We start from the raw sequence: 26,986 nt of genomic DNA on the forward strand, positions 1-26,986 counted from the left end.
ACCATGTCATTTTAGTTCTCCACCCCACTTGGATTTGTCGGTCCTTGGCGTCCTACACTATTCTAACAAAACTGACCATAAACTCAAGAAACAGCACCTTATTTTTTAACTAGGACTTTTACAGATTCAAGATTGAGCCCAACAATTTTGGATCCTAACCTTGGTCTCCATTTATTTTTTCTGGATAGCAACTGTTGGTGGCGATTCTGCTTTTCCTATTTATGCATCCTCTGAAGTCTAGACCCATCTTTTGGAGAAGAAAAGAGTTGACGTTTCGAGTCCTCATGACCCTTCGACAGAAGTAGGTGAATCCCAGGAAGGGGTGAAATATAAGCTGGTTTAAGGTGGTGGTGGTGGTTTGGGTGGTGGTGGTGGGGGGGGAGGGGGGGGGGGGGGAGGTGGGGGGGTGTTGGGTGGGGGGAGAGAAGTGGAGGGGGGTGGTGTAGTTGTAGGCAAAAGCAGTGATAGCAGCAGATCATCAAAAGATGTCACAGACAGCAGAACAAAAGAACACGTAGGTGTCGAAGTTGGTGATATTATCTAAACGAATGTGCTAATTAAGAATGGATGGTAGGGCACTCTTGACCTCCCTCCTCCATCCCCACCCCCTTTCTGTTTCTTCCCCCTTCCTTTTGTTTTTTTCCAATAAATTATATAGATTTTTCTTTTGCATTGGGCTTCACTGGAACAATGCAGCAAGCCAAGGATAGACATGTGGGCAAGAGAGCAGGGTGGAGTGTTGAAATGGCAAGCGACAGGGAGGTTTGGGTCATTCTTGCAGACAGACCGCAGGTGTTCTGCAAAGCGGTCGCCCAGTTTACGTTTGGTCTCTCCAATGTAGAGGAGACCGCATTGGGAGCAACGAATGCAGTAGACTAAGTTGGGGGAAATGCAAGTGAAATGCTGCTTCACTTGAAAGGAGTGTTTGGGCCCTTGGACGGTGAGGAGAGAGGAAATGAAGGGGCAGGTGTTACATCTTTTGCATGGGCATGGGGTGGTGCCATAGGTGGGGGTTGGGGAGTAGGGGGTGATGGAGGAGTGGACACGGGTGTCCCGGAGGGAACGATCCCTATGGAATGCCGACAGTGGGGGTGAAGGGAAGATTTGTTTGGTAGTGGCATCATGCTAGAGTTGGCGGAAATGGCGGAGGATGATCCCTTGAATGCGGAGGCTGGTGGGGTGATAAGTGAGGACAAGGGGGACCCTATCATGTTTCTGGGAGGGAGGAGAAGGCGTGAGGGCGGATGCGTGGGAGATGGGCTGGACACGGTTGAGGGCCCTGTCAACGACCGTGGGTGGAAAACCTCGGTTAAGGAAGAAGGAGGACATGTCAGAGGAACTGTTTTTGAAGGTAGCATCATCGGAACAGATGCGATGGAGGCGAAGGAACTGAGAGAGTGGGATGGAGTCCTTACAGGAAGCGGGGTGTGAGGAGCTGTAGTCAAGGTAGCTGTAGGAGTCGGTAGGCTTGTAATGGATAATGGTGGACAGTCTATCACCAGAGATTGAGACAGCGAGGTCAAGGAAGGGAAGTGTCAGAGATGGACCACGTGAAAATGATGGAGGAGTGAAGATTGGAAGCAAAATTAATAAATTTTTCCAAGTCCCAACGAGAGCACGAAGCAGCACCAAAGTAATCATCGCTTACCATTTCAACACTCCACCCTGCTCTCTTGCCCACATGTCTATCCTTGGCTTGCTGCATTGTTCCAGTGAAGCCCAACACAAACTGGAGGAACAACACCTCATCTTCCGACTAGGCACTTAACAGCCTTCCGGACTGACTATTGAATTCAAAAACTTTAGGTCTTGACCTCCCTCCTCCATCCCCACCCCCTTTCTGTTTCTTCCCTCTTCCTTTTGTTTTTTTCCAATAAATTATATAGATTTTTCTTTTTCCCACCTATTTCCATTATTTTTAAATATTTTTAAATCTTTTATGCTCCCCCCACCCCCACTAGAGCTATACCTTGAGTGCCCTACCATCCATTCTTAATTAGCACATTCGTTTAGATATCATCAACTTCAACACCTGTGTTCTTTTGTTCTGCTGTCTGTGACATCTTTTGATGATCTGCTTCTATCACTGCTTTTGCCTACAACCACACCACCCCCCTCCCACTTCTCTCCCCCCACACCACCACCTTAAACCAGCCTATATTTCAAACCTTCCTGGGATTCACCTAGTTCTGTCGAAGGGTCACGAGGACTCGAAACGTCAACTCTTTACTTCTCCGCCGATGCTGCCAGACCTGAGTTTTTCCAAGTAATTCTGTTTTTGTTTTGGATTTCCAGCATCCGCAGTTTTTTTTGTTTTTAGACCCATCTTTTGTTGCTTTAGTTATCCCATTAGCCATCCCTGTAGCCTTGCACTATTAACCCTTTGGTCATTTATCTCTCCTACCTTGCATCCTATCACAGACCTTCCATCCTTTTGTTTTCTCCCTGCCTCTGCAACAGGCTTTAAGCAAGCAGACATCTTCAATTTCTTCCAGTTCTGATGAAAAGTCATCAACCTGACATCCCAACTGTTTGTCTCTCCACAGATGCTGCCTGACACGCTGAGAACTTCTAGTACTTTTTATAATTATTTCCAGCACTTTCTCGTTATATTTCAAATTTCCAGCATCTGCGATATTTTACGTACTACTCCTACCTTTCGGGATCACTGATTACAAAGAAATTAATGAATCCAAAAATAGCTATGTAGTGGGGGCAGGAAGTTTTTTTTTGACAGAAAAAATATTCCCACAGGGAGCCCAAGTTCCACAGTTTAGTGACAAATGCTTCCTGGAGAGATATGCAAGTATATTTTCTTTCCACTGAAACTGAGCTACGGTCCAAAAAAAACACTGGAAACATGTTTCCTAGACATTTATACGTTCTATGCAAAAGTCTGTCCATATCACCCAGATGAACCATATACACAGCAAATTTCAATCGTAATTTTCTAGAAATTACATGACCAACTTGCCCATGATATCAGCATTAACCAACTTCACTAAAGGATAATGGTTCCCAAATCTGGCAGTGTTGGTTAGATTTATTAGCAGGTGGAGCCATAACACACAGTAGATGCTTTCTTGGGGTTTAAGTTGTCTTTGAGGTAGGTTGCCAATTCATTTCAAAGCTGCTGTATAATTGAAGTTTTAATGCAACTAGTAGCTCCTTAATTGAAGGGTCAGCATACTGTTACTAATTAAAAACTGCATATTTTTTGTGACAAATGTTTTGAGTAGTGTACATTTCCACCAGCTTCAACGGCACAAATAATTAGCCACTTTATTGCTCCATAAATTATATATTTTTCAAAGGGCTAAAATGACACAAACATATACTGGTTCCAACGGCTTTTTACAATCAATAACTGTAACAGCTGTCTCATACTCCATCAATACTAAACATTAAAGCATTATTGCTCAAGGAATTTATTAATAAATGCATTCTGTACCGTAAAATCTCCCAAAATGACGCACATAAACTTCTGTATTACTGAGCTGAGCTCAATATATGCCAATTTGCTAAAGACAGTTCTAAAAAAAATAATAATTATATAAAACAAAAACAGAATTACCTGGAAAAACTCAGCAGGTCTGGCAGCATCGGCGGAGAAGAAAAGAGTTGACGTTTCGAGTCCTCATGACCCTTCGACAGAACTTGCGTTCGAGTCCAAGAAAGAGTTGAAATATAAGCTGGTTTAAGGTGTGTGTGTGGGGGGCGGAGAGATAGAGAGACAAAGAGGTGGGGGGGGGGGTGTGGTTGTAAGGACAAACAAGCAGTGATAGAAGCAGATCATCAAAAGATGTCAACGACAGTAGTACAATAGAACACATAGGTGTTAAAATTAAAGTTGGTGATATTATCTAAACGAATGTGCTAATTAAGAATGGATGGTAGGGCACTCAAGGTATAGCTCTAGTGGGGTTTTTTTTTTATCTAATGGAAATAGGTGGGAAAAGGAAAATCTTTATAATTTATTGGAAAAAAAAAAGGGAAGGGGGAAACAGAAAGGGGGTGGGGATGGGGGAGGGAGCTTACGACCTAAAGTTGTTGAATTCAATATTCAGTCCGGAAGGCTGTAAAGTCCCTAGTCGGAAGATGAGGTGTTGTTCCTCCAGTTTGCGTTGGGCTTCACTGGAACAATGCAGCAAGCCAAGGACAGACATGTGGGCAAGAGAGCAGGGTGGAGTGTTGAAATGGCAAGCGACAGGGAGGTTTGGGTCATTCTTGCGGACAGAAAATAATTATATAAATCTATCAGCTAAACAGTAGGATACCAAGAGGATTTTCTTTGTGAAAACTGCTGAAATTGTGCAGTTTGTGTCTAGAAATATCTTTACCAAAGACCCATTGGTAAAAAGCACATTAAGAGAATTGACAGTGTACTACAGACACCATCTGCACATCATTGTCAGCTTATCTATTTAACTAACTAAACATTACTAGTGAAAAGAACAACTGCCTAGACTTCCAAACTTGTGATAGTGATCTGGGCTGGAGATGACTGTACTCCACAATGTACTGACCCTCTTGGAGAGAGAAGTTTGCCTTTCACTTAGAATCTTGACTCAATAGAGATCATCTTCGCAACAGCGGCCATAGAATGAATGTCTCTCATTACCTTGGCACTTGTACCAGTGCTTCAAATTATGGTGCCATCAAACTGTTTCATTTCTTTAAAAGATAGTTTATATTTTGTCTGTCACCACTAAGAGATGCATAGCAGCACTGAGGAAAAAGTCCACTTTTACTGTTAATAGCAATTTCAGGAAAGAAGGCATGGCCTGAAGGGATAGTGGCCATTTGAGGGAAATTTTCAGCAAACATTTAGAGGAATGTTTCAAGAATGAAAAGTCTTGCCACTCTCAGAGGAAAAGGCCAGCATAAACTAAACTACTGACAAACTGAGGTTAGGGCTTGTGAAGTCCTACCCACTTAGTGCCATGTCTTTGTTCAAGGTTGTCCCAGAGCAACTGACATTCTGCATAATGAATTGGAAACACAACTATCTGATTCATTGAATCTTAAAGCTTTTGCGGAATGTACCCAAGCTTCTCTTCCCCTTTATCTATAAATATTCGGTGGTAGCTCTGCACAAAAATCATCCTTTTCCTTTCTTTATCTACCCCCATCCCAACTCTATTTTTTCTCTGAGTTGTCTGATTTCTTGCTGACCTTCACTTTGTCTTGCTGTCCTCCTTCATTGCTGTGCTCCCTCATTATCAACTTTTTTCTTAATTTCTCTTTCACTTTCTTCCCTTCCTCACTTTTTACCTTCCTTGCCTCTTTCACTCCAAAAATGATCTTTTCACTTGGCATCCTGCAGCATTGCAAACTTTACTCAGGGAACAGCATCAAGAGGAAGGAGTTGGATGGCAAGGTTTTTGACCAGCTGGGGAGCCAGACTTCAATAAATAGTAAGGTTTTCATTCGCGGTGAGGAGCCATGATATAGTGCGTGGCGGTGAGTGAGGCTTTAACACACAATCTGGGTCAAGGCTATAGGAGCCTTGTTATAGTGTGCAGTGGTGAGTGAGACTTTAACACAATCTGGAACAAGACTACAATAAAGTGCATTGAACAGGGTTTTCCGAAAGGAGCACATAAGAAAAAATTAGCAGATGATTTCTTAAGTGTTAGCTGGGACTGTCAAGATTGATGGTTACAGCAGTGAAACCCGTATTCACTTGCTGTATATCTAATTCAGATTTCAGACAGAATACTTGCACAAATGTGCCAGGTACCTTGCAACTTTATCCACCAGCTAAACAGTTCTGATGGGGCAGTAGAAAAAACACACTTAATTTATTATGTTTCTTCAAAATACAGTTTGCTCAGAGAGGAAAGATTATACCAACCATCTTGATTATGAAGTTACAGTGCATACCTGGTACTAAAGGAACACAGATTGAAAAATAATGCTAGCAGAAAATAACACAAGAATAAAAAGTCAACACGTGTTTGAAAACTATTGATCTTTCCTCTCATGGTACAACCCAGGTCTTCCTGTAACTACAGAATCATATGCACAGCTTGAATCGAGATATGACATAGATCCAAGGTTTCAATATTTTCCACTAAGCCTGCCAATAAGCAAATAATGCACAAAAAGGAGAAGTGTCAGAATTCACATATTTTGTTAACACATGACACAAGCTGCAACATCTGCAACAACCCAAAACCAAATGAATTTGACACATTCTATTCAAAATCCTGTTCCTGGTTTTGCTGTTGCGAGTGACTGAAGGCTTAATCAAGGGAGCAGGCAATTCATCAATCCCAACAACCTTGCTTCCTGATGCTTGACAGCACCCACATGTTTTTTTCAAGAGTAAACCTGCCCACCTGTCAACACGACCATAGCAACAAACATAAAACATATGATTAATGGTAAATGTGTTAATTTACAAGTTTTGGCTATTAACAATCCCCCTATTAAAAGCAAAAAGGACCATGCCACTTAATGGGATTAAAAACACATTGCTGTTTATTGGGTCAGCTTTTCACCAAAATGTTACTCTCTTTTCTTTTTTAATTCCTTCATCAATGATTTTTTTTTAAAGAGTGCAAAACTGATGCTTCAAATAGAACTACTATACCTGTGCTCCAATTCTCGACAGCATTTGTTAACTTGGAATAAAAGTTGGTTTAAAAACAGTAACAATGGCCAAAATATGTAGCCAGCTGAATAAATAGAATGGCTTCAGAAGTCCAAAGATCAGGTCAAAATAGAACTGTATTTTTTTGTACCTCCATTTTTTAACAACTCACCTAGTTATGCACTGAACACTTCACCCTTATACCAGCCACGAGCAATCCAAAAATAAGCCTTGTAATTCAGAGCTCCTACGCTTGTTTTAAAAAATGAAGCAATTTTTTACAATTACTTTTTAATTTCATTATTGATCCATGAACTTGCTATGAAAAACAAAACATTTTTTTTAAAACAGAGAAGTAGATATATAAAATAGTTGGAAAAACTCAGCAGGTCTGGCAGCATTGGCGGAGAAGAACCGTTCTGTGGAAGGGTCATGAGGACTCGAAACGTCAACTCTTTTCTTCTCCGCCGATGCTGCCAGACCTGCTGAGTTTTTCCAGGTAATTCTGTTTTTGTTTTGGATTTCCAGCATCCGCAGTTTGTTGTTTTCGTTTTTATCTCTTTTGTTTTTATCTATACAAAATAGTTGTTCGCTTAATAGCTGGAAATTTCAAAATAGCAATAGAGAGAGCAAGGCATTAATAAGGAATTTTCCGGAAATAAGAGAGGGACTATATACAATAAAATAACATCTTCTTGCCAAGAGTCTCCTTAATTTTACGTTGGCAAAGGTTCCCTAGAAATGGGAATAGATAGTACCAAAAAAACCTCCCCGAAGCACTTTTGGAGGTCAAAAGGGTACGTTGTTAAAAAGAAAGCAGCTGGATATCATTTGCATTGCATTAATGTCTTCAGGTCACTTGATGGCACCTGGCAACTTTTGCCACCTAATTATATTGCAGGATTATTTCTTATTCAGCGGAATTGATTAAACTGTAACATTAAAAACAGTACTTCCACAAATAAGATATGCTAATTTGGCATATAATAGTGCTTAACCTGAAAGAGAAACATTTTGGTATAGGATTCCCACATACTGTAACACTCACCTGATATGGCGTATAGATTGGAGGTCTGATGTTCAAAGTCAGGTCTGGTGCCGTGCATCTTAGTTCGGAAAGTAGCAGGAAGCGTCAGGGATATGTGCCTGAAGCAAGACAAAAATTATATTTCCCATCAAAATAGGAGATTTCAACCTAGAGCCTTTCTGGCCTTTTTTAAAAAAATTTGTTGTTAAACATACATCAATAGTTATTTCTTGGTAACTACTCAAGGTCTGAAAATAGTACTAATAGAAATTTGGTCTTGAAACTGAAATATATAAGAGCAGTGTGTTAGATCACTTGCTCTTGAAATTAGTCACTAGGCCTATGTTTAGCACAGTACTAAGGGATTCTTGTGATGTTGGAGCTCCCATCTTACAGATGAGTCAGTAAACCAAATTCCTACATGCTTCCTCAAGTACACATAAATAACCCCATGATACTAATGAAAGGTGAGAGAGCTTGTCCTGGCCAACATTTAGCTCTCTGTCATCAACACTAAATCAGATTATTTGGTCATTTATTTTACTGCTGTTTGTGGGATCGTGTGCACAAATTGGCTGCCATGTTTCCCTATCTTAACAACAGTGGCTACTTTTCAAAAGTACTTCATTGTTTGTGAAAACACTTTGGTGTGACCCGAGGTTATGAAAGGCACTAAATGCAAGCTTGTTCAGCTTTTTTCAAGCCATAGAGGTTATAAAGGCTCTATATATCAGTAAAGATCAAGCATGTAACTAATTGTCAGTTTTAAATCAAAAATTACTGCGCAAATTTCAAATGAAAACATTTGTTTTTGAACATGAGATGACATTAAGTTTCAAGTCAAAGAAAACAAATACTGTATTACATATTCATAGAACAAACATAATCCATGAAAATAAAAATGCTCTACTCAGAGTTTAGTGAAGGATTTGGTATAGTCAAGTTTCAAGCTGATTCCTCATCCCCTCAAAATACAAACATTTTACAGACTTGAGTTAAATTCATGAGTTAAGACAGTTGCATGGAAGTCTGCACTACCTTTAATAATGATGTTTTCGCTCCATGAGAGCTGGATTTAAATTCAGTGATCCAACCTGAATTCACAAGTAATGAAGAAGTGAAAGTTTACAGAATTTCCCCCCCACCCCCCTCACCCCCATATGTTGAACAGTCTGATGTGGCATTGTGGAACTTTTAAAAAAGCAGCATTTCTTTTTCAATCTTCAAATATACAACATCTAAAGAACATCGACAAAAATCATCAAAAATATTTCAGAAACTGAGATTCAAGAATCAATGTAAACCAAGTTTAGAAATCTGTTTAGTTTGCGAAAATTAGCAGAGAGCATACAATTTTACTGCTGGCACTATCTGCTCAAATTCTTTGAAAGAAAGCACATGGGCAACCTTTACTTTTGAAGGGAATCCACACATTCTTGTTGAAATATAATTCATAAAAAGAATACCTTAATCAATCTTTAAAAAGCATAAGATTTTGAAAAGTAGCTGCCAATTCTTATGCAAAATTCCCTTGTTCTCTTCAATGATGTGCAACACACTATTTTCTCAGATATGCCTTAGGTTCCCCTCATCCCATTAATTTAAACTTGCACGGTCTAAGACTGAGCACAGGTTGGTTGTGAATTTTAAAAAGCTGGCATCAATTTCACAGGAGCAATTGCTAGTTTTAATGAACATTTCCATTCCATTAATATATTTGTGAAAGGCTTGTTCCAGTTTTTAAATAGTAAATTGCTTTGAAATCAAAGGCAGGCATGGTTGACAAATGTGATGATTTTAAACACATCCCCTTTCACTGAAGCTGCACACCAATAGCATTCCAAAACAAAATTCAGTTCTCTATGTTTTTTTTTAAATGCATAAATGAAACTTTCAGCTTACTACCATTTGGAATGAGCCTCACCTCGGTGATGGCATTCTCACTTCTGAAGTCAGGAGGTCAAGAGTTCTAGCCTTACTCCAGAGATTTGACCACATAATCCAGACTGGCACTTCCATGCAGCCCTGAGGGTGTGCTGCACTGTTGGAGGTGCTGCCTTTTGAGTGAGATATTAAACCAAGACACTGCCTGGTGACTGAAGTTGATGTAAAAGATCCCATGGCACTTCTCAAAAAGGAGTTCTCGCGGTGTCCTCGCCAATATTTTTTGCTCAATCAACGTCACTAAAGCAAGTTATCTGGCTACTTATCTCATTATGGTTTTTAGGGCCTTGGGTAGGAAAACTGGCTGCCGTGTTTCGTACATTATAACAATGACTGCGCTTTTAAGATACTCAATTAGCTGTAAAGCACATAGGAACATCCTGCGGTTGTGAACGGTACAATATAAAAGCTCAATATAAAAGGTCAAGTTTTCCATAGAAATGTTATATTATTATTCAACATTTGCAGAGCAGATTCGTAGAGATGTTACAAAATTTGTGTTAATTTTTTTTAAACAAAAGAACCAGTTCACTTATATGGAAATTAGCTGAAAAGCATTGAACCATGAATAGCATTGCTAAGTTAACAGAAGAATTACATCTACACCTCCTATGCGGCAATTCTTTGACTCAAATTGGTCTGTTACCAGTGACAGACCCATAACGATCAATACTTAACCCTAACATTGTATAGTTTAACATTCTCTCCCAAGACACAATTCACATTTGAAAAAAAACAAAATCTATAAACCACTTGGCTCAGTGTTTTTCAAGATTTCAAGTAAACATAGTACCAATGATTTCACACATTCATCAAGGCATCCTCTTCAAATGACTGTCTGCATGAGAATACTACACCCTACCATTACAACGGCGACATCACTACAAGGGTAGCAAGGGCATTCCAATAGATCTGACCACAAGCACAAGACACGACATTGCCCTTGTCACACCTGGCTAAATGGTTAGAACAAAATGAGTGTTTTCGTGATTGATGGCTTGCATTTACGTAGCATCACCTCAGCCATGTCTCAAAGCAGTTCAGTTTCTATGAACTACTCTGAAGCAGTGTGGCAAGTATAAAAGAAGCGGAGTAGTTACTTTGTATACAGCAAGATAATACCAACACCAACAGACAATCAATCACTTCATCCGTTTTTGGTGGTGTTGGTTAATGCAGCAACATTGGAGAATACGCCGACACAATGCAATACTTCAAATAGTCCCATTGAGCATTAAAGATCTTGTACTATCAGAATGGATACCCATGGACTCAGTTTCATCCAAACACAGTGCCATTAACAAAGTATCACTCCCTCAGTATAGCAGAGGAATATCAGCTTAGATTATGAAGTCAGGCTACCACTTTTGGGCTCAAACTCAAGCCTTATGGTCCAGACTCAAGGATGTCATCAACAAAGCCAACCAAGCAGTCAAACAAAGGCTGACTGTTCTGAAAATGCTTTGTTGGTTAATTACCAATAAGTGTGAGTCCATTGTTTTGTAGTGATCAATACTGGCAGAATATAATGAACCTGAAGATGTGATCAGAATTTGTTTCTGGTTTCCCTCTTATCAAGATTTTAAATATGGCTCTCTCGAATGCGTCCCTATGCTAAACGGAAATGCGCTAAACGAAAATCACTTACTCATAAGAAAATATGTAATAAGGATGGGTTATGTTCCTGACCTGTAATTTTTATATTATAAGCTTTTTGGCTGCCTTGAATACTTGAATATAATTGGCCCAAAAATCCTTCCACAAACTTACTAACTCTTTTCACAAAGCTCCTGCTCGTCACTTCCCACTCGCTGCTTCCTGCCTCCTGATCCTACTGCTCACAGCTTCCTTCCCCCACTCACAGCTTCCCTCTCCTGACAATCCCGTTCACCGCTTTCCTCCCCCACTTCTCCTGCTCACCACTCCCCTCCCAACCCTCAACTGGAAAGAGTTAAATCACAATCCATAACCTTTAGATCAGGCCTGGATAACGTCACCAAAGGGGGCCTGAAGTTGTACTGCACCACTGCTTACCACTGCTAAGTGGACCCCACAACTTCCTCACATAGCTACTTTATAATATTTAACAAGCTCATGAGCTGAATCTGCTCGTTCAGTATGTGAGGACTAAAAATTATTATAAAGTCATCAAAAGGTCCAATGGTCCAGTGAGCATTTAAAACTCAGCTCTACTCCAAACTGCGCTAGTCATGCACCAACCGGCATGAAACCTAACCAGTATGTGATGACCTTCTAGAGGCACTCTCAGCTTGTTTTTACTGGATTTGGAATTCAGATCTGGATCTGAACTCGAGTTATAGTGCCACCTTGCACTGAAATGCCTCCAGAACCAGATGCAAAATTTCTATCATAACTGCAACCTTACATTTAATCCACATACGCACAAAGAAATCTGTAATGTAGGCATGTAACAGTAATTCAACTACTACAGCCTTTATGTGCCAAGTGAGAATTTTGAGGCAAGATGTAGGAAAAAAATAAGAATTGCCTGCCACAACAAAAATGAACATTACAATTAAAAATTCCCAGAGTTCTTCAAATACACATTTTCTAAATACCTGCACTTGTGCAACATATGGCAAATCAATTACCAGACTAAATTCTAAAACAAAAAACATGGCAAGCATTGCACAGAAATAATCAACAGCAACGGTTTGCCTCAGATTAGAGCAGCCACTAGAGTTTTGAATACAATTAATCATCATTCCCAGGCTATAGGAAGCCATATTGACACTTATTCATAATTTGAATATTTAATTACAGTGAACTTCCTCATCAAATTATCGCAAACTGGGAGAAAAGCCTGAAAGATTTGAATAATTATAGGGTTTAACCCCTCAACTGCTACTCCTGTGAGGGCTTAATTAGCATATTACATAATGGGCTGAAGAGAAAATAGCGAAGTGATTAGCTCTCTAACTGCGAACAATGTGCAGATAGAGTAATAAGATACTTCTGATTACAGCAGCTTAAAAGTAGAATAGTACATGTTCAGTCAACTCAAGAAACCAATTAGAAGGGAAACTGCAGACCATCTTCACACAATCTACTAATAAATCTGAAGCTCACTAAGCCAATAAATCATTGCCCCTACTTTCGAGCTTTATACGTGTTGGATATTTAAGCCACAAGCAATTTTACAAAATATTTTCACACACAGATTTTTTTTTTTTAAATGATGGCTATGTCTGTGTTTTAAGACATTCTGTTTGCGTCTCCCACACAGCAAGTGACGCTAGTGCTACATTAAGTTAGGATTACTACCGACCTCCAAGTTGACAATGTGTTGAACGAGTCGGACTGAGAGCAAGCCAAGAGGTTGCAACAACTCCACAAACTGCAACACTCAACAGAAAAGCACATGTATTTGTGGATCATGAAGTTATGACAGTTATGGATTGGGATGCTGTGACATAATTCCCCTTAATGGTAGGCTCAGTATTTCAAATTAATCCTTTGCACTGCACTTTGGTCTGCAAGTCTGAAGACTGTTAAACTGAACTAGAACCAACCCCATCACTCAGACTGACTGCAGGGTGAGTCTGAATAAAAAAAAAACAAAGCACTTCCTGGATAAACTGTACTCAGAAAGACCTGTCTGAAAAATTATGAAAAAAAAAACCGGAAAATTCATACCATGAAATTAGAACTTGTTTCAGCCAAGTAATTTTTCCATTTTATATACCACTATAAGGGATGGAAAAGCTACATGGGTATTGGAATATATAGGCCCATTTCTTCCAGCTTCCAGATCGTCAGATCCCTTATAAGTCCCAATGCATTAACTCAATGGGAAATGCCCAGGAAGTTTGAGCATCCAATAGGAAATTTCCCCAACTCCCGGAACCCTCCAAGAAAGTCTGCAACTCTCTAGTTAGAGTCAGAGACTTTGGATGGTTCCAACTTACCTTATGTTAAGACAGAAAAATCCTAGTCTAACTCCTGGGTAACTGTGCAACTGACAACCCCCAATCACGCACACAGAGGCCAACTCCCCCCTTTGACCACCCCCGTGACCTCACCACCTACCCAGCCGCCACTTCAATTACCTGCCACCCTAACCCCTTACCTTACCAACCATTCCCCCTTTAGCTCAGCCATACTACCCACGTAACCACCTTAACCTTCACTACATAGATTTTCAAAGGAGCTTTGAGACATTTGAACTCATTACTTAGAATACAGCAATTAGTGCCATAAAAGGGGGTGTGGCTGCTGCACTTATATCTCCAGGGTTTCCTGCACTGAATGAGTTTGGAAGAACCTTCCATTGAAAGATTGCCCAGAAAAACACTGGTAGGTGGTACGTGGGTATCTTTTGTCTGATCAGGGTCGGAGTTAGGGGTTCCGTCGCTGATCGGAAGATTTGGGCCACAGTGAAATCCTGACCTAACACTCTATTGACTTTTTAGATCAGTTGTTACTTAGTTGCTAATGTTTAAACCTTGGGCACTAAAGTTATTCTACTGGGGAAAAAGACCATTATAGACAGGTGCAACTAAATCCAATTGTTCATATTTTCACTGCTAATGCCGATTTCATGGTCTATCACATGTTAGCAATGAACCTTTGCTGTTTATGACTATAAGTGGTACAAAATTATGATTAGACATTAATGCTTGAATGGGTCAATAGCCTCTAGGACTGTGAACTCAACCATACCATAAAACAAAATAGCAGTTCGTATTTAAAAATAAAAAGCCTGTTGGCTGCCAAACTTGGTTAAAGTCAAGTATTCATCACGCCAGAAATGTAATCCCACTGGGTTGTAACAGTCACTGATAACCGCTGCTTTACATTTGTTGCCACCAACACAGGATTTATTTATGTAGGTCTCAGAGCATTGAATTCCCTTTGCACCATTCAAGATATGCACACACTTACCAACATTTAACAGCTTCAAGAACTCAAGACGTGACCACTCAGAAATCCCATTTCCTTTCAACCAAACTGAACATTGCATAAATTGTACAAGGAAGGTAATCAAAACATTACAAATACACAGAGGCATGGAAATTCTGGTGTAAATTGAAAGCTTACAACTCATTCTTCCTTGCTATTTTATTCTGCATCCCTACTACAGTTAGGGATTTGAGTATTTATTTTCGATTAAGACAATGAAATGGCAAACAATTCTTTTCCTCCAACAAATAAGTTTGGTTTAAAATCTATTAAACAATCAACACCTTTTGAGTTCATTAGGCGGCAAACTGAAGCAGGCATACTTTCTTAGCAATAACAAAGCAGATTCCTCTGTTTTGTTGAAGCTTTAACTCATTGAGATGAACACAATTGTTGAGCAGAGTCATTTATACCAGCAACTTGGAATCAGAGGAGGGAGAACAGCACACCCACCACATTTCTAGATTGGGTGATTAAGGCATCAGAAAAAGAAATCAAACTTGTCATTCACTGCAGGGCAACCCATTGCTGCAATTTTATGATATAACACTTGTAATGCAATGTTATCTCCTTTTACTTTGTTCTGTCCACTCTTATGATCTCTAATCTCTGAAGCACTATCCTGGGTCAAGTGATGAGACTAAGCAGAGCTGAATCTCTTGCAATGTTGCTCATCAATGAGAATGTGTTAAAGTAACCTAACCCATCATGGCTGGAGATCTATGAAGCACAAATTTAGGGACATGGCAAAGGACACAAACAAAAACTGGGATTTTAGCTCATGATTACGATCCAGTGATCTAGTGGAAATACGTATAAGTAGCTCCAACTTAACCACTATATCTTAAAACGAATCCCACCTGCAGGCTCAAGCAAATAATCATTAAGCCAATATTACGAGAGTTTGCATTATCATTTGGTAAAATATCTGTGATGTAGGAAAACTGCTGCCAACAGATACAAACTCAAATGCCATCACTTAATTTCAAGGCTGTGCTTTGCTTGCTCTAAAGCCTTCAAAGGAATTGCTTTTGCGTAAAATAATTAATACATAAAAATGCAATAACTTTTCAATTATTAGCACTGTAGTCAGTGTTGAGACACCCATGAATGCACCAACTTCCAAAGCAAAGTGCTTATAATCAGAGTTTGTCTGAAAAAGCTGAGAGATTTACAATCTTATTCTCATTCTTCTTCAAAAGCATTTTAAATGTTACTTTTGCTGTATGTTGTCCATTTGTTTGTTCTGCAGAAATCTGACAGTAAATTCAAATCAGTACTTTCAGCTGGTATAACAGTCTACGTTTTTTTGCACATTTTCGATGGACAAGAGCTGCTGTCAGAATTGTCCCCACATGTCAATGCATAATGTTGCTGCTTAATAAAGGCTATGTTAATATTCGGCTCCACTAACTTCAATGTTTCTTGTCAAGAATTTAAATCAAAACTTAAAACATAATGTATATAATACACATCTGATATCAAAAACACAGCAAATCATCAAATCATAAATGCAAAAAGAGGCCATTCAGCCTATTATTCCTCTGCTGGCTCTTTGAAAGAGGAATCTCACTCTGTTCTTTTGCCATTGCCCCTGCAAATGCTCAAAATCTGAAGTAACAGAACTGCAAGAAATATATTGAACATCAATATGTTAATAGTCCTAAGTTTAGACACTTCCAATCAAAACTTATACTTCAAGCATTAGCTCATCTTCCCTCTTTACAAACGCTGATGAATCTGCTGTGTATTTCCAGCATTTTCTGTTTCAATCTCACTTTCCAGTTATAACTTTGGCATTTTTTTCTTTATATAGGTTACTTAATTTTAGATCTTTTACAACAACTAAGTTTTTTTTTGTTTATCCACAAAATATCACCATAAGTGTTTCTTAATAAGAATCTATACTGTTACAAGATCTCTAGAGCCATAATTAGAGAGAACTAATTGAAGTCATGTTTTGACACTCTTACTAAATTCACGGATGCAATGTGACACATTCTCAACACTGTTACTTCATAACCATGGAGACAGTGAAAGCATTAAACTAATAAATCTCATTTGCATTCCCATCATGCAATTATGACTGAGCTAAATACTATCTCAAGCACTGCCATTTCACACAAAGTTTCTAATCTAAAGAAGATATGAACAATGAAATTTATCTGACATTCAGGAAGTGTCAGATCACTGGAACTGTGTAAATTTAGGTTTTTCAAAATTGATCAAAAATATAGTGATTATGATTTTCATAACCTTTTCACATATAAAATCACTCATTTAAATAAAAAGGAGACAAGAGCCATCAACACTAAAAAATTATAAACTATATGTTGTGATGCACCCTTAAGGTTAGATTGAGAAGCGGTCAATTGGATAATAGAGTTAAACTCACTAACTACATTAATATGCAATAAGTTGCATACAAGATTTCATCAGTATTTTGCCAGTGCTATGCAAATGGTAACTCATCAAGCACTGGCTTGACTGTATTCCCCAGCTACAAAATTTGTATACAAACTCAATCTGCTTGCATCAATGGCACACCATGTCAATTTTCAAAAGGTCTATGTTTCAATTGGTTGAAGAATTTAGCAGCTCATGAATCCATCCTCCAGAAATCAACAGCCAAGGTCCAGAGTTACAGGATAAAAAATGTAAATAAAGTACTCATTTTTTAGAAAAATGCATTGAATGATTTATTTAACATTTTTCAAAAGACAGAAAATGAAGAAAGGGTTAAGCAGAAAGATTTCCACTTTGAAAAGTTTCTAGAGCATATTCATTTGGCTATTTTACTGCAATATTAACAAATCTTCAAGAAATATCATTCTTTGTTGGGACATAGCTTAATGGGTGGGCAGTGTCAGCTTTGGCTTTGTGGTAGAGCTGCCATTTGAGTCAAAGGCTTGTGGGTTCAAGGCAGGAACAAGTAATTTAGACTGGCCCTTCTGCACCATCAGGGATGCCATCTTTGAGATTAGATGTTAGACTGAGGTCCTGTCTGTCTTCTCAGGTAAGGAGATAAAACAGAATGACTTGAAGCCCTGTAGGACATCCGAGTTGATGAAACACGCAAGGCAAATGTCAGTCTTTTTTTTAATCTGGCCAAGGCGGCCATTATCCATGTGTAAACCTGCACAGCAAGCAACTGCAGGCCAGATGCTCTGTTCATAGTGGACAGAAGCCAGAATTCTGGCCAATTTCACCTTCTCAGAAGCCAATTACAGTGCCCACCCCACCATCTCGGCTTAAATGAGCTAACTCAATACAGATCGATGAACTTCTAAGTCTATGCTGTTCAGGTCCTCAATAGAAAATTTTATCGAGAAAAGGTGATGCAGAGGTACAAAAACAATCAAAAAGAATGTTTACCTTTATCTCAAGAAAGTTGGAATATAAAGGGGAGGAAGTGGTGCTTCAGTTGTACTTGGTTTTATCAGACCCTACCTGGAAAACTCCATTCAGTTCTGGGAACCACATCTCAGGAAGAATGCGTATTGGAGGCACAGATTCATCAGAATGATACTGAGAGTTAAATGGTTAAATTTTGAGGACAGGTTGCATAAACTTGGTTTGTATTCTTGAGTATAAAAGGCTGAAAAGAGGAATGATCTAAATTGAAATTTTTAACATGTTAAAACGATTGAATGGGGTAAATAAAGGGAAACTGTTTTTGTCAAGGGAATCCAGAAAAAGGAGGTTAGATTTTAAAATTAGAACCAGCTAGTTCAGGAGTGAAATCAAGAAACCTTCATACAAAGGATTGCAGAAATCTAGAACTCTTTCTGCTCAAAGGCTGTGGAAGGTACTTCCACTGAAACTTCCAAAATGGAGACTAATAGGTTTTTTGTTAAAGTGGTTATCAAAGAATATGGATCAAAGGCAGGCAACTGGGGTAAAGGTACAGCTCAACTATGATCTAGTTGAATGGCGGAGCAGTTTCAAAGGAATCAATAGCCTACTCCTACTCTTATTGCTATTTATTATCCAACCTGAATCCCAGGCCTCAAGGAAAAAGCACATGTTCCAGGAAATAAATAAAAATAGCATCATTTGTACAAAACTAATTTCAAACAGATCCATGTGCAGAATTTTAAAAGTTCAGCGCATAAATGCCTGATCACTACCAGGAAGGTCAAAATGATCTTCAGCAGAAGCACCAAATAACATTCTGTACCCGTCAAGCTGAAATTATTCAATTGTCAATAGGAATAGCCCAATTCAGCAAAAAAAACTGCCTTTAATCAATCCTATTGCAATTTTTCATGAACAAACTCCTCATAAAAGGTAAATGATATCAAGTAACCAACTTGATTTTGTAGCATTCAACCAACAACCCCTAGATGACGTTGCTTCTCAAAATTCTATAGCAACTGTAGTGTATAAACAAACCACAGTCAACGGCTCCAGTGATCACACACATCACTAAAATAGGTAATGTCCAGGAGTAGCAACAGTAACATCAGCAGTTTAAGATGCTTGAGTGAAGAGGCTTCGCCGCTCATCCCTAATTGAGCTAAGGTATTGCAATGGGCCTTCTTCTTGAATGCTTTGTTTATGCAACCGATTGGTTTGCTCACCCACTTCAGAGGGCATCAAGAGATAAGCATGATTATTTTCCTGGTGTTTGCCCACAAATCATCAAATGGATTCGATTTAATTTCACAGCTTTCCATTGTAGGATTGAAGCAAGCTCTTTTAGTAACATAAGCAAAAACACCACACAAAACAATTACCAGTTTTACTACTGCAGTGGCCATGTTTTCTAGCCACCAATGGGGCAATCGGTGGTTAAACATCTTCTCAGCAAACTGCAAGCAAAGAAGCCATGTAGTTCTTTTTAAAATGTGTTTCATGTTAATTTGAATTTATCCAATATCGTAAATGGGATAGCTCCTGCAGAACTCGGGCATTATGTCTCCAAGGTGCCAACTGCTGAAAAAGGAAACATGTTGTTGAAGTTTTTCATCTTGTACTCATCAGGACAGATGCAAGAATGCCAAAATTCCAAGGGAATAACAGCTAAAGCTGCATGAAAAGAGAGTGCTGATTGGTGGGAATTCCTGTCCTGAAGAGCGCAAGACAAAAAGCATCGACAGCATGTCTATTTTTACAGCAATACTCAAGTTTGGTACTACCAAGCGACTATAAAGTTGGCAATATAAACATGCCACTAAATATGGAGAACTCAGCAACATTAACATTCACAAAACATTTTTCTGTCACAGTTCCATCTTACTTAATTACTAGCATGTTTACAGACAATTTCCAAGCAGGTAACAAGCAGGGTAGATAAAGGGGAATCAGTAGATGCAATATATTTGGATTTCCAAAAGGCTTTCGATAAGGTTCCGCACATAAGGCTACTTAATAAGATAAGAGCCCATGGTGTTGGGGGTAGTATATTAGCATGGATAGAGGACTGGCTAACTAATAGGAGACAGAGAGTTGGGATATTGGGGGGGGGGGGGGGGGGGGCATTTTCAGGATGTAACTACTGAAATGCCACAGGGATCTGTGCTGAGACCACAATTATTTACAACATATATAAATGTCTTGGATGAGGGAAATGAGGCCAAGTTTGCGGATGACACAAAAATAGGCAGGAAGGCAAGTGGTGAGGATGATACAAAGAGTCTACAGAGGGATATCGACAGGTTAACTGAGTGGGCAAAAATGTGGCAGATGGAATATAATGTGGGGAAAGTGTGAGTTTATGCACTTTGGAAGGAATAATAGGAGCTAAATATTATTTAAATGGAGAAAGATTGAAGAAAGATGCAGCGCAGAGGGATTTGGGAGTCCTCGTGCATGAATCCCAAAAACCTAGCATGCAGGTTCAACGGGTAATAGGGAAGGCAAATTAAATGTTGGCCTTAACTTCAAAGGGAATGGAGTATAAAAATCGGGAAGTCTTGCTAAAACTATACAAGGCACTTGTTAGGCAATACCTGGAATACTGTGAACAGTTTTGGTCCCCTTATTTAAAGAAAGATATACTGGCATGGAGGCAGTCCAGAGAAGGTTGACTCGGTTGGGCCCGGGGATGGAGGGCTTTTCTTATGAGGAGAGGTTGAGTAGGTTGGGCCTGTACTCATTGGGAGTTTAGAAGAATGAGAGGCAAAGTTATTGAAACATATAAGATTCTTCAGGGGCCTGACAAAGTAGATGCTGAGAGGTTGTGGGAGAGTCTAGGGCCAGGGGGCATAATCTCAGAGTAAGGGGGCACCCATTTAAAACAGAGATGAAGAGGTCTTTCTTCTCTCAGAGGGTAGTCAATCTGTGGAATTCTTTACTGCAGAGGGCTGTACAGGCTGGGTCGTTGAGTATATTCAAAGCTGAGATACAGATTTTTAACAGTAAGGGAATCAAGGCTTATGAGGAAGAGGCAGGAAAGTGGAGTTGAGAGTTATCAGATCAGCCATAATCTCATTGAATGGTGGAGCAGACTCGATGGGCCAAATGGCCTACTTCTGCTCCTACATCATTTGCTCTTATAGCATCTGCAATCATCTTTATTAAAAGGAAAGTATATTTTTCTGGATTGTCAATAGCCCTGAATGAGAACAAAAAAGTTATCTGCACACAAACAGGATTTCTGAGTTTTATGCTTTCAACCTGCTGTATAGAGGCAACCTTGTAAAAGGCATGTTGTATACAATCTCCTGTTCAGTAACATCATGAACTTCCTCTCCAGCGACATCATCAAAAAGAACAAGAAGCTGTAGGCAGCATTCATGTCACTGGAGACAACTTCATGTAGTCACTGACAAACAGGTTTTATACTGTAAGTTCGTTCCCAGACTGCCACTTACCCACAGTTTGAAAGCATAAAAAGGGCAGAACTAAGACACACTAGTAAGTGGCAATCAGAACAATGTGGGAATTCAGTAAAATGCATTTTCTCTTTAGCCCTGTACTATTGGAAGCTTTCAAAACAGAACTTAAAAGCTTTATTTGATTCAGAGTATTTTGAGTATCTAAATGAAAGCTACTTTTCAGAAGTCATTGATGCATTTTCCTACAGCTAGAAGGGGGCAAAAAGATTCCACTTAAACTGGCTGAAGAGTAACAGCAAAATGCAGAAAGACCAATTTCTAGATGTCTTAAAATGAAACATTTTCAATACCATGTATATGAGCCAAAAAGTAGTGTTGAAATACTTCTGCAGTGTTACACAGAAGAATATGTTACTAATAGATTTACATTTAACGTTGAGTCTTTAAGATTATGAAACTATCACTGAACGCTGAACATGAACAACTTTTTGCCCTTGGAGCACTGCATGTTAAGTACATCACCAGGTATATCTGTTTTGAATCGGGTTTCAAATAATAATTTGAAAGCAACTAGACAGGGCAATTCACAGCTAGACCAATTATGCCAAAATCAGTCGAACCCAGACATCTTCCACAGGGGCGGTTATCATCTAGGTTATTGCACGCCCATAAAAAGGAATGTGGCAAAAAGCGAACAACAGTGTAATTGTAAACAGGAAGCAATGGGTTTCTTTCTCCGTCTGTGCTTTAGTTCGTATGTGCAGTTTAGTAAAGATGTAGTTTGATTTTACATTCTTTATTTACTCTTTAAAACTTTCACCAGAACAATCTAAAACAGAACGCAGGCTAGGTTAAAAAAAAACCACGCTGCATAACTTTTTAAAAATGACATAAGTCAAGATCTTTGTTCTAACCAAATTTGCATATAAAATTGACAGACTTTAGTCATTTTCATTTATTCAAGTTTAGCCAAGCAGCACTTACATTAGATTGACAAACAAGTGGATTTGAACTGTCATTGTCTGGAGATACTGATAGATGCTTTAAGGACTATTATTTCTACGTAAAAAAATTTAAGTAATGAGTTCAGATTACAGTTTTATTGTCGAGAGGAACAAAATTAGATTTTTTTTCATGCTGCCTCACATTCTCATATTATGGACCACATCCATCAAAGGATGAAGACAGAGGGGAAAAAAAACTTGCATTTATGTAGCAATTTTCTCATCAAAAATTCCCAGAGCATTTCACAGCCAATTAATTAACTTTTGAACTGTAGCCACTGCACTGTAGGCAAATAGCAAGCTCCCACAACAATGAGAGGAACGACTATTGTATTGGCTGAAGGAGGAATGTAAGACATTAGTGTGCTTAAGATTTAGAGTAGAGTTTGCCAATTCTCAATTTTCTGATTCAGAGATGACGGTTGTTACCACTGAGTCAAGTGGACATTTAACAATGGAATGATGAACGTGCAACTTTTATGTTGTAAGGCAAGTGTTTTTCAGAGAAACAGCAGGCATATACAATTAGGATAAATATCTCAAAACTGATGGGTGCTAATAGTGCAGTGAAACTGCTGAGATTGAACTAAAGTCTGTACCAACATTTAACAGATTTCCACTGACTGCAAGTAACTCTATTTTGCTTAACAAATGGTAGGGAACATTTTGTTTATACTCCTGCTTAATGTGGACAGAGAACACGTGTGAAAGGCTTACATAGATAGGAGAATGTCTGATCATCAGTAAAACATATGGACGAGGGAAAGTAGTAACTTTGTATAAAAATTGTACTAACACAAATGTTTGTGAAAAATGTATCAAAGAAGGTAGTGAAAAATGCATGCTTAAGCAAATTTCATTTTACATGTGATGAAACAGAAGTTATTGTATGAAAGAGCTTCAATGAGTCAAACTGGCTATTCGAAATCTTCATACTTCTTACGTTAAAGCTAAACTTGCAAAAAAATTGAAGCAGAAAATATAAAATAAATTGTGGTTCCCACCAGCCATGAAACAAATCACTCCTGTGCAAGCTACTCTGTTTAGGAGGGAGGGCTAGGGAGCCAAGAAGATTATAGTCAAATATGATCCATCAACGTCACCACACAGTGACAATGCATATGTGTAAAATAGCGACAAATGGTTAAGTGTGTTTATTTTCTCAACATACCATCTGCCTTTTTCAGAGAAAGTCTTTTTCTGGTCAAACTTAAAAAGATTTCACAAAATCATCAACTCCTGCTTGAAGCAGGTACCAGCACAAGTGCATATGCTATGGAAAAAAAGCAGCTAATAATCTTAAGAATGAGGCAAAGTTGAATCACCAAACACTGGTGGGGAAGGTTTGGCAGCAGTGATATTGAGGGACAGTCCAGCTAGTATAGGCAGGGGCACAGAAACCAGAGTAAACTTCAGGTCATCCAAAACTCTGCTGCCCATGTCTTAACTCACACCAAGTCCTGTTTCCCTATCACCCCTGTGCTAACTGACCTACGTTGGCTCCTGGTCAAGCAACGCCTTGATTTTAGAATAGCTCATCCTCATTTTCAAATCCCTCCTCAGCCTCACCCTCCCCATCTCTGTAATCTCCTACAGCCCCATCGAGATATCTATCCTCCTCTAATTCTAGCCTCTTGTGCAACACCAATTATAACTGCTTCACCATTGGTGGATGCAAAAGCCCCAAGCTCTGGAATGCCCTTCCTTCACCTATATTTCTTCCTTCATTCAAGAACCTCCTTAAAACTCTTTGGCCAAGCTTTGATCTTCTGTCCTAATAGCTCCGTATGTGACTTGATGTCATGCTATGTTTTATATGCTCATGAAGCATCTTGGTGCTATATAAATATAAGTTGTCATTAATATTGCCCCAGTTTAGGCAAAGCATTTAAGTTTGCGTTCCAATAGAAGCTGGCAAGCACCGAATATCAGTTATACACCTTCCTCCTTGAAATTTTTCTACTTGCTCTCAAGATGTGGGTGACATTGGCAAGGTCTCATTTATTGCCTAAATGTAAATGCCCCAAGAAAGGCCTTATTAAACAATGCAATCCTTCTGCTGGCAGCGCTTCTACAAGTGGGTTAGCTAGGGAATTTTACTATGTTTACACAGCAGTGATGATGGAACAGTAGTCTATGTCCAAGCCAAGATGGCGTGCACCTTCAAGAGGGTCATGGGGGAGATGCAGATCCGATGATCCTATTGTTTTTGTCCTTCTTGATGATCAATCTGCATAGCAGATTGCGCGGTGGGGAAGCCTATCATCCAAATGTACACTGACAGATCCCACAATTGAGTTACAAAGTGCATGACTGCTTTAGTAAGTCATCCATGGGAACTATAACCTAGTAAAGTCAATGCCTTCAGAACCGGAACAGAGAAAATTGACAGAAATAGAGGAAAGAAAGATTTTTTTTTTGAAGCACTGGAAAGAGCCGTAAGGTGCTTTACAAGCTCCAAACAAAAAACTATTAGATAAAAAACAAAAAAACTGCGGACGCTGGAAATCCAAAACAAAAACAGAATTACCTGGAAAAGCTCAGCAGGTCCGGCAGCATCGGCGGCGAAGAAAAGAGTTCTGTCGAAGGGTCATGGGGACTCGAAACGTCAACTCTTTTCTTCTCCACTGATGCTGCCAGACCTGCTGAGTTTTTCCAGGTAAAAAAAAAAAAACTATTTGCTGTTCCCTTTTTACCATCAATATTCAAGTCAGTTGGGTTTACTCAGCAGCAAAACTTTAATTGAGTTATCTTTCAGGTGTCTTGTTCAGCATTTATCCCTAAATTAACATCACTATAACAAATTATCTGATCATTGTCATGTGATTGTTTATGGGAACTTGCTGCATACAAATTGGCTGCCACTTTTCCCACAAGTGACTATACTCCAAAAATACATAATTGGCTATAAAGCGCTTTGGGATGACCCAAGGGCATAACAGGAACTACAGAAATGCAACTTCTTTCTTTTGAATATTTTAATCAGGGACCCAACTATTTGGTACGCCCACTCAATGTTAATTGTATATTAATTGTTTTTAACTACAGGCAGGTGACAGGCATTAACTTGTCCTCCTACAAATAGGAATAGACTGAGTGTGGTTGTTGGGTTAGGAGGTGCCTGTTTGTAGTTTGCAAATTTAAAAAAAGGCTGTTAAAAGTATTCTGGCTGCCAAAACACTGGCTCTTGTGGGCGCATCAGATATGGGATTCTATCAAATATTTTAAGTGAGATTCTATACAATGGGCTTATTAAAGATAGTATATCCGTTGAATGTTATGTAGATGATCATTCACTGTGGGATAATGTACACTGTATTGAAAGTGAGAGTGAGAAAAGGTTACAGATTGCCCTTGCTGGTTTGAATCATATATAGGAGGAAATGGAAATCTCTCAAATTAAGTGGGTGGGTGAAAGTTTAACAAAAGAAATGCACGTACGAAGAAGTGGGGCACCTTGCAATATAATGCTTTGTACAGAACATGGGGATTTTTGATTTAATTTGTTTTGAAATTTTGCTTATACATATAATCTCATTATTATTGAAAGAGGGAAAGGAGAATCTGTTAATTGTATATTAATTGTTTTTAATTATATGCAGGTGGTGGGCAATAACTGGGGATTTGCTTGTGGTTCCATAGATTGGAACAGACTGTTCTGACTCTGGTTGTTGGGTTAAGACAACATTTTTTTTTATAATCTGTAAACTCTGTAACAAAAGCTGTTAAAAGTGTCTAAAGACTGGCTTCAATTCTATCCTCCTGGCTTTTTGGAATATAACACTGGATGCAAAATTAAAAATTCTAACATTGTTCACTTAAACAGCTTAAAACAAGAACGTGTATGTGCCTGGCATCTCACTAACAGCTGCTAATCCCATTTTAAAAGAATAACGTGTGTCTGCTGACTTTGTGTGACTGAGTTCTTGCAATGGAGTACAAGATAACTGAAACAGGAAGCTCCTGTTTGTGATCTGGGCCAAGTCAGACTTGGTGTGCATACAATATACACACCATAGCTTGCTTAGCCAAGTAGCTCGATTGCAAACTGTAAGGAGCACCTACGCTAGTGCAGCAATAGAAAAAAAACTTGGAATATTCTTAGACAGCATCTTGTTTATGATGATAATATTTTGTTCTAATGATATGTCTTTAGTTTGCTACTATCAAAATTATCCAGATAACTGGAATTCTACTCTATATTTGGCTGGCTAGTTAAGATATGCATTAATTAGAAAAAAATCTAATTAGAAGAAACATTGCAGAAAATTCAAGAGCTATATCTCAAAGCATATGAATTAAAACCATTACGAACCAAACATTTTGTTTAAAAAAAATTCAGATTGCATACAAAGACAAATAAGGTTTTAATGGAAATTCTTTTATAACGCAGAAAGAGCAACCTTTCTGAATTTTTTAACACAATCAGTAAACAGGATGGGCAAATTACAAAATCATGTTCAAAAAGGCAAGTCCCTAAGTTCTTTGAAGTTTGTGCATTAAGGTTGGGAGAATGAGGGAAGGGGGAAAGTAATTATCTGGCATGTTGCAACTGTAATTTCAGATCTATAGCTTTGATAATATTAAGGGGGTGATCTCCTGCACTAGACATGTACAGATAGTACAAAATACTCGGAGTAGATGGTGAAATGCTGTAGCCTATTTTTTTCAACACTAATGCACTGCTACCACAAACCTTTATCAGTTG

At 38.8% G+C, this 26,986-nt stretch overlaps 1 protein-coding gene across 3 annotated transcripts in view; it reads right to left on the minus strand.

The window, feature by feature from the left end:
• Window positions 1-26,986, minus strand: part of mvb12ba (multivesicular body subunit 12Ba) — a 172,080-nt gene that overhangs the window by 77,581 nt on the left and 67,513 nt on the right. For all 3 annotated transcript variants that reach the window (XM_041194178.1, XM_041194177.1, XM_041194180.1), the window contains exon 7: window positions 7,647-7,744. In XM_041194178.1, the coding sequence (XP_041050112.1) occupies window positions 7,647-7,744 (98 nt within the window). The remainder of the gene's footprint in view (window positions 1-7,646; window positions 7,745-26,986) is intronic.

Source organism: Carcharodon carcharias, chromosome 8 (genome assembly GCF_017639515.1).
Source record: "Carcharodon carcharias isolate sCarCar2 chromosome 8, sCarCar2.pri, whole genome shotgun sequence".
NCBI classification, from domain to species: domain Eukaryota; kingdom Metazoa; phylum Chordata; class Chondrichthyes; order Lamniformes; family Lamnidae; genus Carcharodon; species Carcharodon carcharias.